Source organism: Adiantum capillus-veneris, chromosome 13 (genome assembly GCF_014529385.1).
Source record: "Adiantum capillus-veneris isolate H3 chromosome 13, ASM1452938v2, whole genome shotgun sequence".
Lineage (NCBI taxonomy): Eukaryota > Viridiplantae > Streptophyta > Polypodiopsida > Polypodiales > Pteridaceae > Adiantum > Adiantum capillus-veneris.
Window position 1 is genome coordinate 64,839,245 of NC_140943.1, and position 18,445 is coordinate 64,857,689.

An 18,445-nucleotide genomic window follows, 5' to 3' on the forward strand; every position below is an offset into this window, starting at 1 on the left:
TCTAAAGCTTTCTTCAAAAACTTAGAAATGTTGAAAAGGAGAATGTTCTTCAAACTTGATTATCCTTTTTTTTCTTTTTGCTGCCCTTGGTTGATGAACTTCAATGGTCAGTGGTCGCCAATGGTGCACAAAAAATGGTACCAAAGCTACCCATGATGTATTGAATAACCTACCCCCTTTCTCAACATTACAAATACAAGCCATTGCCATGAGCAAAGGCATCCTATCTTGTGGATCTAGACCTAATTACATGTATACTAAAAATCCTGATTAACCAATTGAGACTTCACAAGAGAGCCATGAAGCCACATATGTAATGATTGGTTAGGTGGATCTATTTGTTGAGACCTCCACAATTAGGCTGGATGGCATATTAATGAACAAGAATGTTTCATGCCCTTTCCAAATGCGAAACGAGAAAACCGAAGGGCTATGTGGTATCACTAAAGAATTTTCTGATGAATGTTGGGAGTTCCTCAAGGACATGGTGCTGATATTGGTTAATGGAGCTTGGATTGGGACCCATCACTATGATGATTTTTATGTATAGATCTTCAATAAGGCAAAAGCATTGAAGACTTAAACTAATATTGAGCAAAGCAATGACTTGGCCAAGGCATTTGACAACGTCAAATGGGACTCCATGATGGCAAATTTGGCAAAGATGGGCTTCGGGCATAGGATCTTTACCTTAATCTACCTGTAGTTGGTACATAAGGCTTCCTCTAGGTTAATTCTCAATGGGGATCAGACCTGCATTTCTAGGTCGTTGTAAGAATAGAGTTCCTTGTCCCCTCTTGTTTACTCTAGCAACCCACCCTCGTTTTTGTTCCCTAGAGTAGCAGCTTGCTTGAGGGATCTCAAGCTTCATGATAAACAATTTCTAGATCAAGGTTTTGGTGGCAAAACCTCCTTGTTCTTGAAAGCTACAAATGAAGAGCATGTGTTATTTGACTCTCTCTCTCTCTCTCTCTCTCTCTCTCTCTCTCTCTCTCTCTCATTAGAGCCAAGGCTTCAGTACCACGTGCTATTGTACGAGCAGAGCTAGCTGCCCCCCCACTAGTGGTTGAGGCGCTCACCAGATCTGTCTCCTTCATACACCGCATGTGGGAAATTCCTAGAGACAGATATGCACGCCTTGCACTTGAGTCTTCTCGACAGTTAGCCATACAGGAAGATACAGCATGCTGGTATGGGGAGATGACATCATGGTTTCAAGCGCATGGGTTCAGCATAGAGAGATTGCCTCCCTTCCAGCACTCACTGGATGCGCCCTCTCTGACTCTTACACAGTCCGAGATCACCAGGCTCATTTGCCAGGACTTGACTCAACTAGACACCAAGAGGACATGGATACAGCCAGCACAGGAGCTGGGCACGAAGATGGCTTTCTACAGAGAGCATCTCCTCAAGCTTACGGAGGATGGTTTTGTGACGAGGCCCAGATACATGGACACCCACTTGTCTCATGGGATACGATGTGCTATTGGCCAGATACGCACATCTTCACACTTGCTGCGGATCGAGACTGGGAGATACAACGGAGTACCATCAGAGGCTAGGACATGCCCCCTGCGTGACATCGAGCCTAAGACAGGGTTGCACTACACATGCCACTGCCCCGTCTACTACGAGATACAACGGAGTACCATCAGAGGCTAGGACATGCCCCCTGCGTGACATCGAGCCTAAGACAGAGTTGCACTACACATGCCACTGCCCCGTCTACTACGAGATACAAGGTCGCTTCCATTGCTTGTTCAGAGAGGGCTTTGGACCATTCTCTACAGTCATGCAGTACGAGGATCAAAGATGTCTGGGTTTGTTCTTGCTCGAGCTGCGCAGACGCAGAGAGAGCCTGACGAGAGGAGAGGTTAGCCAATCTCAGAGACAGATCACAAACTTCTTTAGAGCTGCCATAGGACACCCGGAGGAGTTACTACCACAGCAGAGCTCGTCGCTTTACAACAAAGGCATACTGATCGACCGAGCGACTGAACTGGGGAGATCTAGACGCCCACAATTGCGGAGGACTACACAGCACCGATGGAGGTTGCATCAGAGGATTCGGGTCACTTTGGCTCGACATGCACGACGCTCGGTCAGAATACTGACCATGGAGGAGATTGATGAGATCTGCCAGCGACCGATGCTAGATCTCATGTGATCTAGCTATCCCAGCTAGTTGTTTAGCTGCTTAGTCCAAACCTAGTAGTTTAGGATTCCATAGTATTTTATTTTGTCATTCTGTCATCTTGTTACTCTGACTTTGTATCAGATCCACCACATTGTAACTTTCTGGTCTCATAGGTCACTTTGGCCTTTTGAAGACGTTAATATAACATTTCATTTCATTTCATTTCTCTCTCTCTCTCTCTCTCTCTCTCTCTCTAGTTAGTATTTTGCTTCAAACTCTAATAGACTAAGAAGACCTCTATTCTCTTTCCATTCATAATCTCCTTGGCTGCTAGCTTTCTGAGCTTTCCTTATGATGTTTATGGTACTGTGTTGCATCAGAGAAAGTGAGTTGACAGCCAAAAAAGAAGAGTAGTTTTAATGTCATGGGAACAATCCCAAGAGACCTCAAAGATCTATTTGATGAGTCTCGAACTCAATTTGACGAGCCTTGAACTCAAGAACAATAGATACAGAGCACTATGCCAACCTAAATAGGTTGCCTTGGAGGATATCTGTACATTCCTCATTACCCATCCACTAAGCAGCAGGTTCCTGCCAGAGAACATATGCCTGGGCAATTATTACGTCCTTTGATTGGAGAAGATCGCTTCAGACCTTGGCAAGTAATGGAGCTTCTTGAAGATCCTCCAATTGTGTAGTTTGTAAAATGCATTCTTCTGCTAGTGTACGACTTTCCACAGGTAGTAGGTATCCTGTTTACATACATGCACAACAACCGCAAAATCACTCCATGCATCTATAAAGAAAAACTTGATCTACCTATCATATCCCGCTCAGATTCAACTGTCGACTACGAATACAGACCAATGAAATAAATCATGACATCAAGGCACCGCAGAAGACAAACAAACATATACGCCACGTCTGAAAGACAAAGACTAAGAGGCAGATTGTCTACCTGCAAACCATACAATGGCTGCCAGGAAAAAGATTGTTGTCAAAATCAAAGTTGTGACACGCCAATTATCCAAATAATCCTGCATCAAAAACACTTCAGAACCCTTCTGTTCTGTAATAGATTGTGTTGTCAACCATGCAATGCATGCAAATTGAGCCATACATTAACCAATAGACTCATAGAAGGAAGGCCATACCTGCAAAAGCCCCACCAATGGAGATGACGGTACATCCCCAAATACATGTATGCAAACTGTAGACACAGCCATGGCAAGAGGCCTTAACTCTGAAGAGACACATTGCATTGTCAAATAATTGACTGGACCCTGGAAAGAGAAAACAATAATTAGTTGATTATTAGCGCACACATTCCAAAGGTTTTGAAATTAGGAAGATATAAAGACTAAGAAGCAACAAAACTATTTGAAAACTTACCTGCGTGGCAAAGACAAATAGCTCCCCCAGAGAAAAGAGAGGTATAAAAAGCAGTAATGTGCTTGAGACAAACGATGCAAGACAAAAGATTGCTCCGATAAAGGTCGCAATTGACAGCAACTGGATTACACAAATAAATGACATCATACACTTTTTTCAAAATGAGACAAAAAGGTCACACACAAGATTTAGATTACTTTGAAACTATTTGTGATGGTTGCTCCTATCTTATCGAGTACGAGGCCCCCAGCAACCGTTCCAATAATGCCACAAAATACAGTCACACCTCCAAAGACGAGATCTGCATTGGCCTATCAAATTCATAAAAACGATTCTGAACCTCATACAAGCCAACACACTACCAAAATGCACGTAACATTGATGATTGTTACAGAGGACTGATGAAAACTTACTAGATTGAAGATAGCATAGCCTGCTCTTGGCCCCCAATAAGAATAGGCACCAAGAACGAAGTTGAACACAATATAACCTGTCCAAAACAAACTTTGAAAACCATTCAATTTACATGCTCGAGAATGCTTGAGATCTACCCAGACCATAATTCTCAGCAAATAAATTTTGTAATCCCGTGGCAACGGAGGCCAATCAATCACGAGCTTAATTTCAAAAAGGTTTACACAATTTACAGAAAGGTGAACAGCCACCAACAGGTGCAGGAAGTTGAAGGGTTTTGAGCAATATGCAAGGGAAGGCATACCTAAAACATTGATCGAGTATGTCACATTTTTGAAAAGTGTCTTTATATCCTCCAGAAAAATCATAGCATGGTGACCAAAAGCCTTCAAACTTTCTTGCCTGGAAATAACAGAAGCATCATGGTTACACCAATGCAAGGAGAAAATTGCTCTGAAAGCTCCTAAGATAGACATACAGATTTCTGTTTGAGCTGCTTTTACTTGAACTTTGCTCTTGCTCATCATGGGAGGCACCATCAATCTGGCCTAAATAGAACAACAATCCATATCAAGTTATCCTCTTAGAATCCAAAACACTTCAGGCAAAAATTTCAATGAGCACAGACACAACCAGCTAAAGCTTAAAGATTTTGTGCCATAACGCTTCTCACAAGGTCAAAGACTAAGGTCATACAAGTAATATCTAGACCAGTTAGTTAAGAGAAGACCCAGCATCAGGACCGATCTATGTTAAGTTTGGAGCCGTTATTCCAGTACAGTAATCCATAAGAGGTTTCCCTCAGCATCTGAGAGGTAAGTCAGAACCAGTGATGACCAGAGTCAAAAATATATGCCAAGTAAGAAAACAGTGATGTTATCTGAAACACCATATTCAAAGCATATCTTTCAGAATTTTTTTTGTTCATTCTACATACCAGTAGAGCAACACTAATATGGTGGTTCTCAAACGATCTTTACCGAGCACGCCCCATAGACAAGACATCTTTGTGTAAGATTAAAAACACATTAAGTAAAACAAAATCAAGTAGTTAAGTCTTTGCAAGGTGACCATAAGTGACGAATTAGGGTCAACGACTACCGTGAGTTCAATTTTTTAAACATGTAACAATTATATAGCGGGTAGTTCTGCTAAAAACTCTCTATAGATTTAGAATATCATCCAAGGTGGCCATAAGTTACAATTATTCCCTATTTGGGCCGACAACTATGATGAGTACAATTCTTTAAACACGAACAATTATAAAGAGAGTAGTTCTAGCAAGAAAATTGGATTGGGATACCTTGCATATGTTTATAGCATTTACTTCCTTGCTGTTTAAAACATTTACTTATGATCCTGAAAACATGCGTGGTTAAATTGTATCTCTCAAACTGTGTTAGTGGCTTCATTAGGAAGAGAATGGGGTAGGGGAGGGCCTTCTTATTTGATAGATTAAGGAGTCAAACCTTTCAATTAAGAAAGTAATCAAAGGGCAACTTTTGAATTAGAATAGGCAAAACTGGCTAGTTAATTTGAATTTGCCTCTAAAAATGAAATTTAAAATATATCATGTAACATATCTATGGAAAGATCTCGGCATGTAAATTCAAAATCTATAATCTCCACTCAAATTAGAGATTGTTATGAAAGGCTGAAATATCATAAAAATATCTACCTCGTTTCAAGGAAAAACGCACACCTTTGACCTCTCTTACCCACCCAACATCCTTGCACACATGCCATACACCTATTTGCCAAAATTTTCACCACCTTCGTAATCTCATGGCAAATTAAGAGGCCCTCCTAAACCCTATCCTCTTCTTAATACTTGTTTGAGTTTTAGGTAAAGAAATCTTTAAAAGTTTGTTTGTTTCATACTATCAAAGGCTAAGTCAATCAGTTCTTCTAGGTTGTTTATAAGACTCACCGATCCAGTTAGAGGAATCTTCGTATAGCACTGTGTGATCCTTGTTTAAGTTAGTAACTTGTCTCCACCTCCAGCTTGGCTCATATAGACGATACTATATGGGGTTTATCAAAGTTTTCGGTCTGTTTCCCTTTCTAATGAAGTGAACAAGATGTACAATATAGACCAGATACCTTTATGCAGCCCTTGATGTAATAACAGAAATGAAAACTTTAAGTTCACTGAGCACTACCTATCATGGGAATAGGAAGCGAGATTAAGCAAAATATTGCGAAAGGTAGCATCAATATAGCCTCCCCCCAGAATGCTATCCGCCAATGCAAGTAGCCTCCAACCTTGAAACCAAAAACCCATACATATAGAAATAAGCAGAGTTCTACGAGAACCTCTGAAGATAGTAAGGATTCCAACAAAGTTGACATACCACTCCTCCATAGATGTATCCCAATGCCATGCCGACAGGAATGCACATGTAGAACAAAGAGAGCCACACTGTTTTCTGATTTGAATAACATGAATATCCATGAACTTGAATTCAAGGTTCATAATCGACTGTCAGATACATAACCAATCCAACCTTGTCTTGAGGTGCATGGTCCACAACAAATGGTGCTGCAAGGCTGATGAAAGAAGCTTCTCCAACACCAACCAGCCTAGAAAAGAAAATGCACTAGACACACATAAAACGTAAACTAAGCCTATCAACTTTCAAACAACAAATAACTCACATTCGTGCAATTGCAATGGTCCAAAATTCCACTGCAAAACCACATGCTGCAGTTGCAAATGTCCACACTGACAAGCCCACCCCAATAAGTTTGAAAGGATTGCACCTGCAGTTTTGCAAAAACGACAATTGAGCGACTTATTTTTCTCATTCAAACACGAAAGTGAGAAAGTGAGGCTTCCAATAGTATAAGTACGTTCTCTCATGAATGGACTTATAAGCTTCTACAACATATACAAAGAGATTAGAAAAATGGCCCCTTGCCTCCTAATAAGGCAACGTAAGGTGTACTGAACTGGAACACTATGTGAAGGTCAATAGCAGAATAGAACTGGAGCTAAGTACTACATCAGCATAAGTAAAGGACTCCATAGAGTTCTCAATGAAATAAACGGATACTTAATAAATTCTTTACAATTTCTTAGGTGATACTGCGGAATCGTAGATGCGACACATTGGCGACCACGGACATGAGAGAGAGAGAGAGAGAGAGAGAGAGAGAGAGAGAGAGAGAGAGAGAGAGAGAGAGAGAGAGAGAGAGAGAGAGAAATGAAATGTTATATTAACGTCTTCAAAAGGCCAAAGTGACCTATGAGCCCAGAAAGTTACAATGTGGTGGATCTGATACAAAGTCAGAGTCAGAGTAACAAGATGACAAAAATGAAATGACAGAAAGTTACAAGGTGGTGGATCTGATACAAAGTCAGAGTAACAAAATAACAACAGTACAAAACAAAGATATATACTATGGGATCCTAGACCGGTCGATGTGAACTAAGGAAAATGGGCGGCTTGCTGGGATAGCTGAATCATAGGAGATCTAGCATCGGTTGTTGGCGGATCTCATCAATCTCCTCCATGGTTAGTAGTCTGACCGGGCGTCGTGCATGCCTGGCCAGAGTGCTCCGAATCTTTTGACGTAGCCTCCGTCGATGCTGTGTAGTCCTCCGCAGTCGTGGGCGCCTGGATTTCCCCAGTTCAGTCGCTCTGTCGATCAGTGTGCCTCTGGTGTGAGACGAGGGGGAGCTCTGCTGTGGGAGTGGCTCTTGCGGCTGTCCCGTGTCTGCTCTGAATAAGTCTGTGATCCGTCTTTGAGACTAGCTAGCCTCGTCACTCATCAGGCTATCTCTGTGTCTGCGCAGCTCGAGCAAGAACAAACCCAGGCATCTCTGATCCTCCTATCCCATGACTCTTGAGAGTGGTCCAAAACCCTCTCTGAACAAGCAATGGAAGCGGCCTCGTATCTCCTAGTAGATGGGGCAGCGGCATGTATAATGCAGCTCTGTCTTAGGCTCCATGTCACACAAGGGGCATGTCCTGGCCTTTGCTGGTACTCCGCTGTATCTCCCAGTCTCAATCCGCAGCTGGTGAGAAGATGTGCGTAATTGGCCAATAGCACATCATATCCCATGAGACAAGTGGGTGTCCATGTATTTGGGTCTTGTCACAAAACCATCCTCCGTAAGCTAGAGAAGGTGGTCTCTGTAGAAAGCCATCTTAGTGCCCAATTCTTGTGTTGGTTGTATCCATGTCCTCCTGGTGTCTAGTTGGGTCAGGTCTTGGCGGATGAGCTTGGTGATCTCTGACCGTGTAAGAGTGAGAGATGGTGCATCCAATGAGTACTGGAATGATGGCAGCCTGTCTATGCTGAACCCATGTGCCTGAAACCATGATGCCATCTCCCCATACCAGCATGTTGTATCTCCTTGCATGGCTAACTGTCGAGAGGACTCAAGTGCTATGCGAGCATATCTGTCTCTAGGTAGTTCCCATGTGCGGTTTATGAAGGAGACTGATCTGGTGAGCGCCTCCACCACTAGTGGGGGGGCCGCTAGCTCTGCTCTGATAATGGCCCGTGGTACTGATGCCTTGGCTCTAATGAGCCGCGAGATCATAGAGACTCCATGTTCCCCCATCCATCTGTGCGACCCAGCCTCCCGTGGTGATCCAATGAAGGTCCCCATATCTCAGCTCCATAGAGCAATGCTGAAGCCACCAAAGTGTCAAAGAGACAGAGCTTCGTCCGGGGCTCCTGAAACTGAACCTGCGACGAACACATCTTCTCTAATCTACCCAATGCTGCGTGGGCTCTAGTCAGTCTGGTCTCTGCTGCTCTTCTGAGTGAGAATGCAGGTTTGCTAAAAACCACTCCAAGGTAAGTGTAAGCATCTGTGTACTCCACAGTCTCCTGGCCGTATGTGAATGTAGGTGCTGACCTCCTGATCCACTGTGGGGTGGTATTAAATACCATAACCTTGGTTTTACCAAGGTTGATAGACAAACCACTTTCGTGGGCAAACCTATGCAAAGCATCCAATTGACGTTGCATTCCCTCTGGAGATTCGGAGATCAACACTATATCATCAGCATATAACAAAAGTGGAATCCATGTCCCTGCCAACTGTGCACCTCTATCACCATCGCTCTCAATGTAGTCAGAAACCTCATCCACATACATACCGAAAAGTGTAGGAGAGAGCGGGCAGCCCTGCTTCACCCCAATAGTGGAGTGAACCGGTGTAGAAAGTCCCTCAGGGGTGCGTACATGCCCTACTACTGATCTGTACAATGCCATGATCCCCCAAATGAGCTCTGTGGGTACTCCCATTTCCTGTAATCTGCGCATCAATCTAGCTCTGGGTACTGTGTCAAAAGCTTTGCGGAAGTCCACAAAGCTACAATAGATCCGTCTTCCATGAGATCTGCCCTCCTCGATGATGACCCTGAGTGTCAAGATATGGTCAAGAGTAGAGAAGCCTCTCCTGAACCCTGCCTGCCCAGCTGCACGCATTCCTTCCCTCTCTACCCATCTACTCAGCTGTTGCTCAAGAATGGATGCATACAACCGTGCCAGTGTGTGTCCAATCATGATAGTGCAATAATTCCCACGCTCCCTGGGTTCTCCTGACTTGAAGATAGGTACAATCGTAGATAGGCTCCAAGTGTCCGATAGGCCCTCACACATGGCACGGTTAAACATAATTGCTAGAAGCTCTGCTAGTAGGTCTTTGGCATGCATGAAATGCTGAGCGACTAAGCCATCATGATCATATGCTCTCCCAGTCCTCATCCTGTCAATAGCTTTCTTCACCATCTCAGCGGTGAAAAAAGCACATGTGTGTGGGCATGGATCGGGGGGGTTGGGAAGGGGCGGCTGTCCAGGTACTGTGTACAAAGATGATGCGTACTGACCCCAGGTCTCTGTGGAGGAAATAGCAGGGGGGGGGGGGGGGGGGGGGGACTACTCATGAAAGAGCCGCCACGCCTCACGCGAGTCTTGACTCAAGAATAGCTGGTATAGATCTTGCTCGAGCCGAGCCAAAAAAGCCCTCTTGTTCCGCCCCACCAGGCGCCAGAAGTCAATCTGTGACTGTCTATGAGTGACGTCCCCCAAAAGCACCTCCCTCTGAAGTCTGGCTCTAGTCTGGCGGCACTCGTCATCGTACCAGCTGTTCTGAGGCATGCTCCCTGATCGGCATCTCTGCTCAGGCTCGGTGTGTGGGTATGCCTCTGCTGCTGCATCATGTAATGTCTGTGTCAGTATAGTAGTTAGCTCCTCAAGAGGTCGCCCCGGGTCCTCAGTGCATAGGCGTCTGTAGATCCCGTCTATGTATACAGAATCCATCTCCCGTGTGAAGGTGTAGTGAGTAGGGGCTGCTAACCGTGGCCTGTGTGCTACACTAACTGGAAGGAGATGGTCATCGATACCAGAGCATGATCCACTGCCACCCCGACCGGTCTGGGCCCAACTGTGAGATCCTGGATACTAGAGATGAGATTCGGTTGTGCCATGACATAGTCCACTGTGCTGGCTCCATGTCTGTGTGGAAAGCATGTAAAACCTCTTGCAACAGGAAATCTCTGTAGGCCATTCAAGATGGCCAATCCATGTGCGGTGCCCATGTCTATCAGGTGTCGCCCATACTCAGTATATTCCACATCGTGTGATAGTCTGGACAAGCCTGTCTCTACAACATCTAGCTCTCTTAGCATCTCCTTTGAAGTATCATAAAACACTGCCTGGTGATGGACAGTCCTAGCATGGAAGTCCCCTAGGATGATAATGTCACCATCTCTAGAGAACTCCCATATGTCATCATCCAAAATAGAGAAAGGGGATTGTCCTCTGGGTGATGCATAAACTGATGTACTCGGGGGAAAGTAGCAAATAGCAAGGTAGAGATATCTGCCTGTCTCTGCTTTCAATCTCACCCACATGTATCTAGCCTGCTCATCCCTGCGGGCTATATGTATCAATGGCTGCAGATCCTCTCTAAATAACACTGCCACTCCCCCCGAGCCCCGTCCTCTGTGCTCTGAGCGTGTCTCCTGTCTGTAAGCTATCTCCCACCTGTATCCACTGATGTGAGGCATGGATTACCCAGGGGCCTGGTGTGTCTCAGAGTAAAAGATGATATCTCTTCTAGTAAAGCTATCCTCAAAAGCACCCACATCAAGACGCATAGATCCATTACAGTTCCAGGCAGCCACTTTGAGTGTGGTCCCATAAGTCTCGCACCGTCATGTGGAGCGTCGCTCTAGTATTACCACTCTTCCATCTCGGTAAAAGGCAATCTTGCCTTTTCCCCTTGCCGCTCTAATCTCCGGCATTACTTCTTGCATATGAGCGATCTGCAAGAGGGTGAGATTATCCCCGAGAAAGATGTCAGTCTCTTTAAGAGTTGGTCTTTTCTTCAAGAAGGACTTCTTCGCTTCCATGGAGGGAAAACGGAGGATGAGTGCTCTTTCTTTTGAGGTTTCCCCACTGCTTCCATTTTTCTTTATGTTGCCCACTCTCCATGCTCTTGTGTGCCTCGGCTCACGAACCCCCATCAAGGCTATGAGTTCTTTTATCTCTTCGTCCACATTGCCTTTGTCTTTAAGACCGCAAATTCTCACATGTAAAGCGCGCACCCGTCTTCTTTGCTCCTCCTCTAGTGTCTGATTAATGATAGTGGGTGTGGACGTGGGCGTTATCTCCTTGCCTTTTCCTTTCTTGGCCACCTTGATCCATTTCTCGGCTTCATCCGCCTTCCGTTGAGTTTTGGTAAGAACATCCACCCAAGAAGTCGTCATTTCTTTGTGTTGCTCTTCTCCCTCTTTGATGGCCAATACTTGCTCCTTGATCGTGTTGATTTCTTCGATTACTGAGGGTTGCAGTTCGCCCTCTTCCAGTGTGTTTCTTGATCGTGCTTCGGTGAGATCTTTCTTGAGTGACGCAATCTCTTCATCTTGAGTCGTCACTCGGTCTTCCAGTGTATTTATCTTGCTCTCTTGGATCAGCATGCGTCCTTCGAGCATGTTTATTGTGCCCAAGAGATTGCGGTTCATCTTGGTAATGGTCTCTGTGATTTCCTCTTTGCACTTTTGAATGGCGTCCTCTAGGTGGTCGGCTTTATCGTTCAGCTTCCTCATGCTTGATCGCCGTCCGAAAAAGAGCCACTAAACGCACGTGTGCATCCACACTAGCAGCGGGCGTGGTAGCTGGGCGAGTGGGGGAACGCGAGGAGGTATGGCAAGGGAGGGGTAGAGAGAGAGAGAGAGAGAGAGAGAGAGAGAGAGAGAGAGAGAGAGAGAGAGAGAGACACGATAGAGTTAAAAGTTAAAAAACGATAGAGTTAACTAGTAGGTTAGAGAGAGAGAGAGCTTTATTAACATCTTCTAGAGGCCGAACTCGGCCTATGAGACAAAACCATTTACATGTGTGTATCCTCTGGGTATCCAAAAAAGGATAAAAGTGCTGAAAAAAGTTCTGAAAAAGAACTGAACTAAAGTGATACAAGACTAGAGGTGAGGTGGTAGAGAGCTGCAGTAGTCAGATAAGAGGTGGGGTAATACATGTGCTAGTATACTGAGGGGATGGAGCTCTATCTCTAGTAGATATGCTCAGGGGGTACAATGATGAGGTAGAAAACTGTTATATTAAACGTCTCAAAAAGGCCAAAATGACCTATGAGATCAAATTGATACAATCTTGGTGGATCTAATACAATGTCTGGGTACAAAAATAAAAATGAAATAAAGCGAAAAACTAAAATCATCACCATCGTCAATGCCCGAGGATGCCTGGCATCGGCGTTTTCCGAAAAAGTATTGCATCGGTCACTGAAGAGCTTCGTCAATGTCCGCCTCTCTAAAAAGTCGTATTGGGGATCTCCCATGTCAAGCTAGAATAGTCCTAATTCTCTGATGAAGCCTCCATTGATGTCATGGTTGCCATCGTAGGGGTGGGCGTCTAGCTCTTCCAAGCTCAATGGCTTTGTCAACTAATATACCTCTGGTATAAGTGGGCTCCGAAGTCTGTTGTGAAGCATGCTCATCTGGCTGCTGAGTTCCTACTCTAAAGAAGTCAGTGATCAGCCTCTGTGAATGTCTCCCATTGCCTAATCTCCTCAGGACACTCTCCTTGTGTCTGCGCAGCTCTAGCAAAAACAACCCGAGACATCTCTGATCTTGATATCTCATGACTCTAGCCAGCAGTCCAAAGCCCTCTTTGAATAGACAATGAAAGCGGCCTCGTATCTCATAGTATACCGGACAATGACAAATGTGATGTAACTTTGTCTTTGGCTCTATATGACACAACTGGCATATCCTGGCCTCTGCTGGTACTCTCATAAATCTGCCAGTCTCAATCTCTAGCTGATGCGATGATGCGCACATCTGACCAATAACACATTGTATCCCATAGGATAAATGAGTGTCCATATAGGCCGGTCTGATCACATATCCATCCTCTGTTAGTTGGAGAAGATGCTCTCTACAGAAAGCCATCTTCGTGCCCAAATCCTGTATCGGCTGTATCCATGTGCTCCTGGTATCTAGCTGAATCAAATCCCGATGTATGAGTCTAGTGATCTCTCTCCGTGTGAGAGATAGGGAGGGTGCATCCATGAAGTACTGGAACGGAGGCAGTCTATCCATGCTGAAGCCATGTGATTGAAACCATGATGTCATCTACCCATACCAGTATGTCGTGTCCCCTTGTAGTGCTAGCTGTCGGGATGACTCAAGGGCTAGCCGAGCATATCTATCTCTTGGGAGGTCCCATAAATTAGAGCGAGACTTCAGGGGAGGGTGCTTTTGGGGGACATCACTCACACACAGTCACGGATTGCCTTCCGACGCCTAGTGTGGCGGAAGAAGAGGGTAATTTTGGCTCGGCTAGAGCACGATCTATATCAACTATTCTTGAGTCAAGACTCAGGTGAGGCATGGCGACTCTTTCATGAGCACTCCCCCTCTCTTCTACAGAGGCCTGGGGCCAGTATGCATCATCTCTATACACAGTTCCTGGAAACACCCCCCCCCCCCCTCTCGCCATGCCCACACACATGTGATTTTTTCACTGCTGAGATGGTGAAGAAGGCCATTGAATAGGATGAGGACCGGGAGAGCATATGATCATGATGGCTTTGTGGCTGAGCATTTCATACATGCCAGGGATCTGCTCGCAGAGCTTCTAGCAGTGATGTTCAACCGTGCCATGTGTGAGGGCATGCCTGATACTTGGAGTTTATCTACTATTGTACCTATCTTCAAGTTAGGAGACCCTATGGAGCTTAAGAATTATCGCACTATCATGATTGGACACACATTGGCACGGTTGTACGCATCCATTCTTGAGCAGGAGTTGAGTAGATGGACAGATAGGGAGGGTATATGCGCAGCAGGGTAGGCAGGGTTCAGAAGGGTTTTCTACTCTTGACCACATTGTGACACTCAGAGCCATTATTGAGGATGGCATATCACATGGGAGACGGATCTATTGTGGCTTTGTGGACTTACGCAAAGCATTTGACATAGTGCCAGAGCTAGATTGATGCGCAGACTACAGGAGATGGGAATACTAATAGAGCTTATTTGGGGGATCATGGCATTATTCAGGTCAGTAGAGTGGGGCATGTACACACTCCAGAGGGGCTATCTACATTAGTTCACTCCACTATCGGGGTGAAGAAGGGCTGCCCGCTCTCTCGTACTCTATTTGGTATGTATGTGAATGAGGTTTTTGACTATATTGAGAGATGGTGTTAGAGGTGCAAAGCTGGCAGGGACATGGATTCCACTATTGTTATATGCTGATGATATTGTGTTGATCTCCGACTCGCCGGAGGGGATGCAACGTCACTTGGATGCTTGGCATAGGTTTTCCCACCATAGTGGTTTGTCTGTCAACCTTGGTAAAACCAAGGCTATGGTGTTTAACACCACCCCACAGAGATCAGCACCCGCATTCACATACGGCCATGAGACAATGGAGTATACAAATGTTTACACCTTCCTTGGGGTGGTCTTTAGTGGACCAGCGCTTTCATTGAGGAGAGCAACAGAGACTAGACTGACCAGAGACTACGCAACATTGGGTGAACTGGAGAGGATGTGTTCACAGATTCAGTTTCAGGAGCCTCAAATGAGGCTCTGGCTTTTTGAGACTCTGGTGGCTTCCGCATTGCTCTATGGAGTTCCGATATGGGGGCCTTCATTGGACCATCATGGAAGGTCGGGTCGGGAGACATGGAGAAGCCTCTTGTGTGCCCCCCCCCCACTAGTGGTTGAGGCGCTCACCAGATCAGTCTCCTTTATACACCGTTTATGGGACCTCCCCAGAGATAGATATGCCCACCTAGCACTTGAGTCCTCTTGACAGTTAGCTATGCAGGGAGATACAACATGTTGGTATGGGGAGCTAACATTTGTATGAGATTCACCGCGTTGTAACTTTTTGGTCTCATAGGTCATTTTGGCCTCTTTTGAAGACGTTAATATAACATTTCATTTCATTCATTTCTCCTCTCCTTCTCTTGTTTGCTTCTGCTGCCACTCTTGACACTTTTTGTCACTATGTCTATACTCTACTACTTTCAGATATTATATACGATACAGAAGATCGCAACATGATATGCTCCAAGAAGCAGCCAACATATTTGAATGTGACATCACACCAAGAAAGAGAAACAAAAGATAAATTTTGAGTGTAGATGCTGCAATGCTACCCAATTCACGTTGTAATCATTTAAAGATGAACTTACACTTTGGCTGAGTGTGCAAATATTGGGGATGCAATCAATAGGCCAATCATGAATGCCGAAGATAAGAATCCATCCTCAAAGTTACTCAACCCGAAGTCACCTCTTGAAGCAAGCAAAACACCAATGTAAGAGTCCAACAATCCTTAGGGTAAAATGATGTTGTTGTGTGTCACACTTACTGAATTCCAGCGCCAGTATGGCAAGTCTCTGTTACATTACACGTTGAATTGGTGCTGGATCCATTGACACCATTACTTGCTATAGTTCCTCTATCAATATAATTGAGGAGATTAACAAAGCAGAATATGAAGAGCATCCTGGAATTACAACAAAATCCTCATTGGTTCACATACAAAAATAACAAACCTAATGAGGAAACAGATTTGCAGAAAACCATAAGAAGAAAGGACAAGATAGCAGGGGGCTGTCATTTTGTGGGCTGTTGTGCTGCATGTAAAATAACTGCAAAAACAAAACCTTTCTGGAGTGAACCATTTAGGCTGGTCTTCCAAATGTCCAGCCATAGCTGAGCTACTGAACCAATTTAGCGGGTGCCAATATCAACCATGCCTTTCAATAAACTTTCAACTCTCAGATAGACAAAAACCCGACTGCTCCTTAAATCTGCACACACAAAGGAAAAACAAGCTCTCTTAAAATGTGGATTCTCAGCATACTGCCATAAAAATTATTATAGAATCATCCTAGTAGCATCAGAACATGCAGTCAGTTCCAACCATGTTTAGAAAGGCACCAAATGCACTAAAAGCTGATGTGGATGCAACTATCCACTGGCCCCCATACAGGAGGTCTTGTACCCAATCAATCATGTACACCACTAATTGCCTCCCGTAAAGATCAAGGAGCTGCCCTCAGCTAAAGAATGTATGGGCATTGGGCATGACCATGAAACTGGAGTGGGGCCACTGTAAACCAACTGGCTGCCAAACCCATGGCAGTGCCAACGCTCAGCTGCAACCAAAACAGCTATGCCATCAGCAATGAAACCCCCCTCCCATTCCCCCCCGCCCCGCAGGCCTTCCCCTAGCTGAGCTGTATATAAATTTTTTTTCAAGAACCATAAGTCCATCTACATCAGGTTTTGTTTTGTTTTGTTTTAGGAGCCGGGATGGGTACCCCAAGTCTAGGCTATGTCGAGGTCGACGACCGGGATGACGAGACCGACTCTATGGCTGAAAACCGATGCCCTTTATCTGCTGTCTAAAAACACCAATGGACTGAAATCTGCTGAAAACCAAAAACGCTGGTTTGGGCTGAATCTTGCTGGCTGAAAACGCTGTTTTAAGCTGGCAAAAACGCTGAGATTCTCATGCTAGGTGATGCTGAAAACGCTAGGGAAAGGGAGGGCGATGTTGGGTTTCTAAAAAACGCCAAGGCTGGGGGTTGTATGGCGATGAGGTCTTTGATGAAAAAACGCCAAGTGTTGGGGTCCTATGGCGATGAGCTCGGCTGAAAACGCCAAGTGCTGGGAGATCTTGCTTGAGAGGAAAACGCTACCAAGGGGGAGAATGTCCTGCTTGAGAGAGAGGGGGTGAGCCTGCTGCTTGTGGCCTGTGTTCTCCTTCCTCTTCTGCCAAATAGTGCTAGCCTTGGTTTGCTTATATATTATCTTACCCAATTTGCCCTACTCAGTTCCCAACAAAAGTCACTTAGAATAATAAGTGAAAAATGTCAAAAATAGGGAAAATAGGTAAAATACATTGGAAAATTCCCCTGAAGGATTCAGATGGGAATGCTTATGATCATGCTGTGTGCAACCAGAGGATATGCATCTACACTAAGTGCCTGGGCATGCACGGTTTGCGAACAGACTCACAAAAGTGCCAGAACACTTGATAATCTAGACTGACAGTAAGAGAGAGAGAGAGAGAGAGAGAGAGAGAGAGAGAGAGAGAGAGAGAGAGAGACCACAAACGCTAGATGTAGGAAGAGGGGGCGATCAGCCCCCCATGACTACCATGAGCAGAAGACCCAATACACAATAACCAGCTGATGGAAGTGGATACCCCCCTCGCCCCATAAATAGGTGCCCTAGGGAGGTAGGGCAAAGCTTGGAAAAATCCCCTAAGACTAAACAAGAAATAATTGAAATATATATAAGGGCACTCGGAGAAGGTGGGCGGCCGGACCAGGAGCAACCTAGACTATGGGTGGCCAGCCTAGAGACATCAGCCCAGAGACATACTAACCGTACATGTATGCTCTAGACCTGAGTGAAGCAACAAAGTGGTGTAAATCTAACACCCCCTCTTAGCACCTGATGCTGAACAAACCGCATGAAGCCGAAGATGTGAGGCAAATGATGAAGATGTCTGCTGCAATGTCCACGGAAGGATACTCCATGAGTGTAACAACAGTCTGTGTTGTCCCGACCGCCAAGAAATCTCCATGGTAAAGTGCAGTCACGAGCAGTGTAGCAAACTACTGGACTCCGCCGATACAGGGTGAAGATACTACGTAAAGGTCCCGAACTGAGTGTGAAAACAACAGTCAACTCCTTGTCGTGAAAGGAGTGCCAATAGACCTACAAGTGTCCTGCCCAATAGGATCTGTGGTGTCTGTAGTCAAATCAGCTAGAGAAAATGGTGAAGCCCAAGAACCATCATGAGAATGACCGGAAGCCTGTCCATGCATGAACCTGTAACCCAGTGTGGCCAGGTGCCTAAGCTGTGCAAAGCTCTAGGAAGACTAGATGTAGGAACCTGCATCATAAAGCGTCCTCTGAAACAAGGGAAGCCAGACTAAGTAGTCTATACAATAGAAGCTACTCGTAAGCTGCAACAGTCACCG

The 18,445-nt window shown here is 45.1% G+C and overlaps 1 protein-coding gene across 1 annotated transcript in view; it reads right to left on the reverse strand.

Annotated features, from left to right (window-relative positions):
* Window positions 1-2,418: 2,418 nt before the first annotated feature.
* Window positions 2,419-18,445, reverse strand: part of LOC147444161 (putative sphingolipid transporter spinster homolog 2) — an 80,105-nt gene continuing 64,078 nt past the window's right edge. Inside the window, exons 2-16 of the mRNA XM_086526868.1 lie at window positions 16,112-16,258; window positions 15,814-15,951; window positions 15,635-15,736; window positions 6,604-6,708; window positions 6,453-6,528; window positions 6,300-6,374; window positions 6,108-6,210; window positions 4,424-4,493; window positions 4,250-4,347; window positions 3,945-4,021; window positions 3,729-3,842; window positions 3,532-3,651; window positions 3,294-3,422; window positions 3,098-3,176; window positions 2,419-2,891 (exon numbers count right to left, since the gene is read on the reverse strand). Coding sequence (XP_086382994.1) covers window positions 2,788-2,891; window positions 3,098-3,176; window positions 3,294-3,422; window positions 3,532-3,651; window positions 3,729-3,842; window positions 3,945-4,021; window positions 4,250-4,347; window positions 4,424-4,493; window positions 6,108-6,210; window positions 6,300-6,374; window positions 6,453-6,528; window positions 6,604-6,708; window positions 15,635-15,736; window positions 15,814-15,951; window positions 16,112-16,158 — 1,437 coding nt within the window. The 5' untranslated portion in view covers window positions 16,159-16,258 and the 3' untranslated portion in view covers window positions 2,419-2,787. The remainder of the gene's footprint in view (window positions 2,892-3,097; window positions 3,177-3,293; window positions 3,423-3,531; window positions 3,652-3,728; window positions 3,843-3,944; window positions 4,022-4,249; window positions 4,348-4,423; window positions 4,494-6,107; window positions 6,211-6,299; window positions 6,375-6,452; window positions 6,529-6,603; window positions 6,709-15,634; window positions 15,737-15,813; window positions 15,952-16,111; window positions 16,259-18,445) is intronic.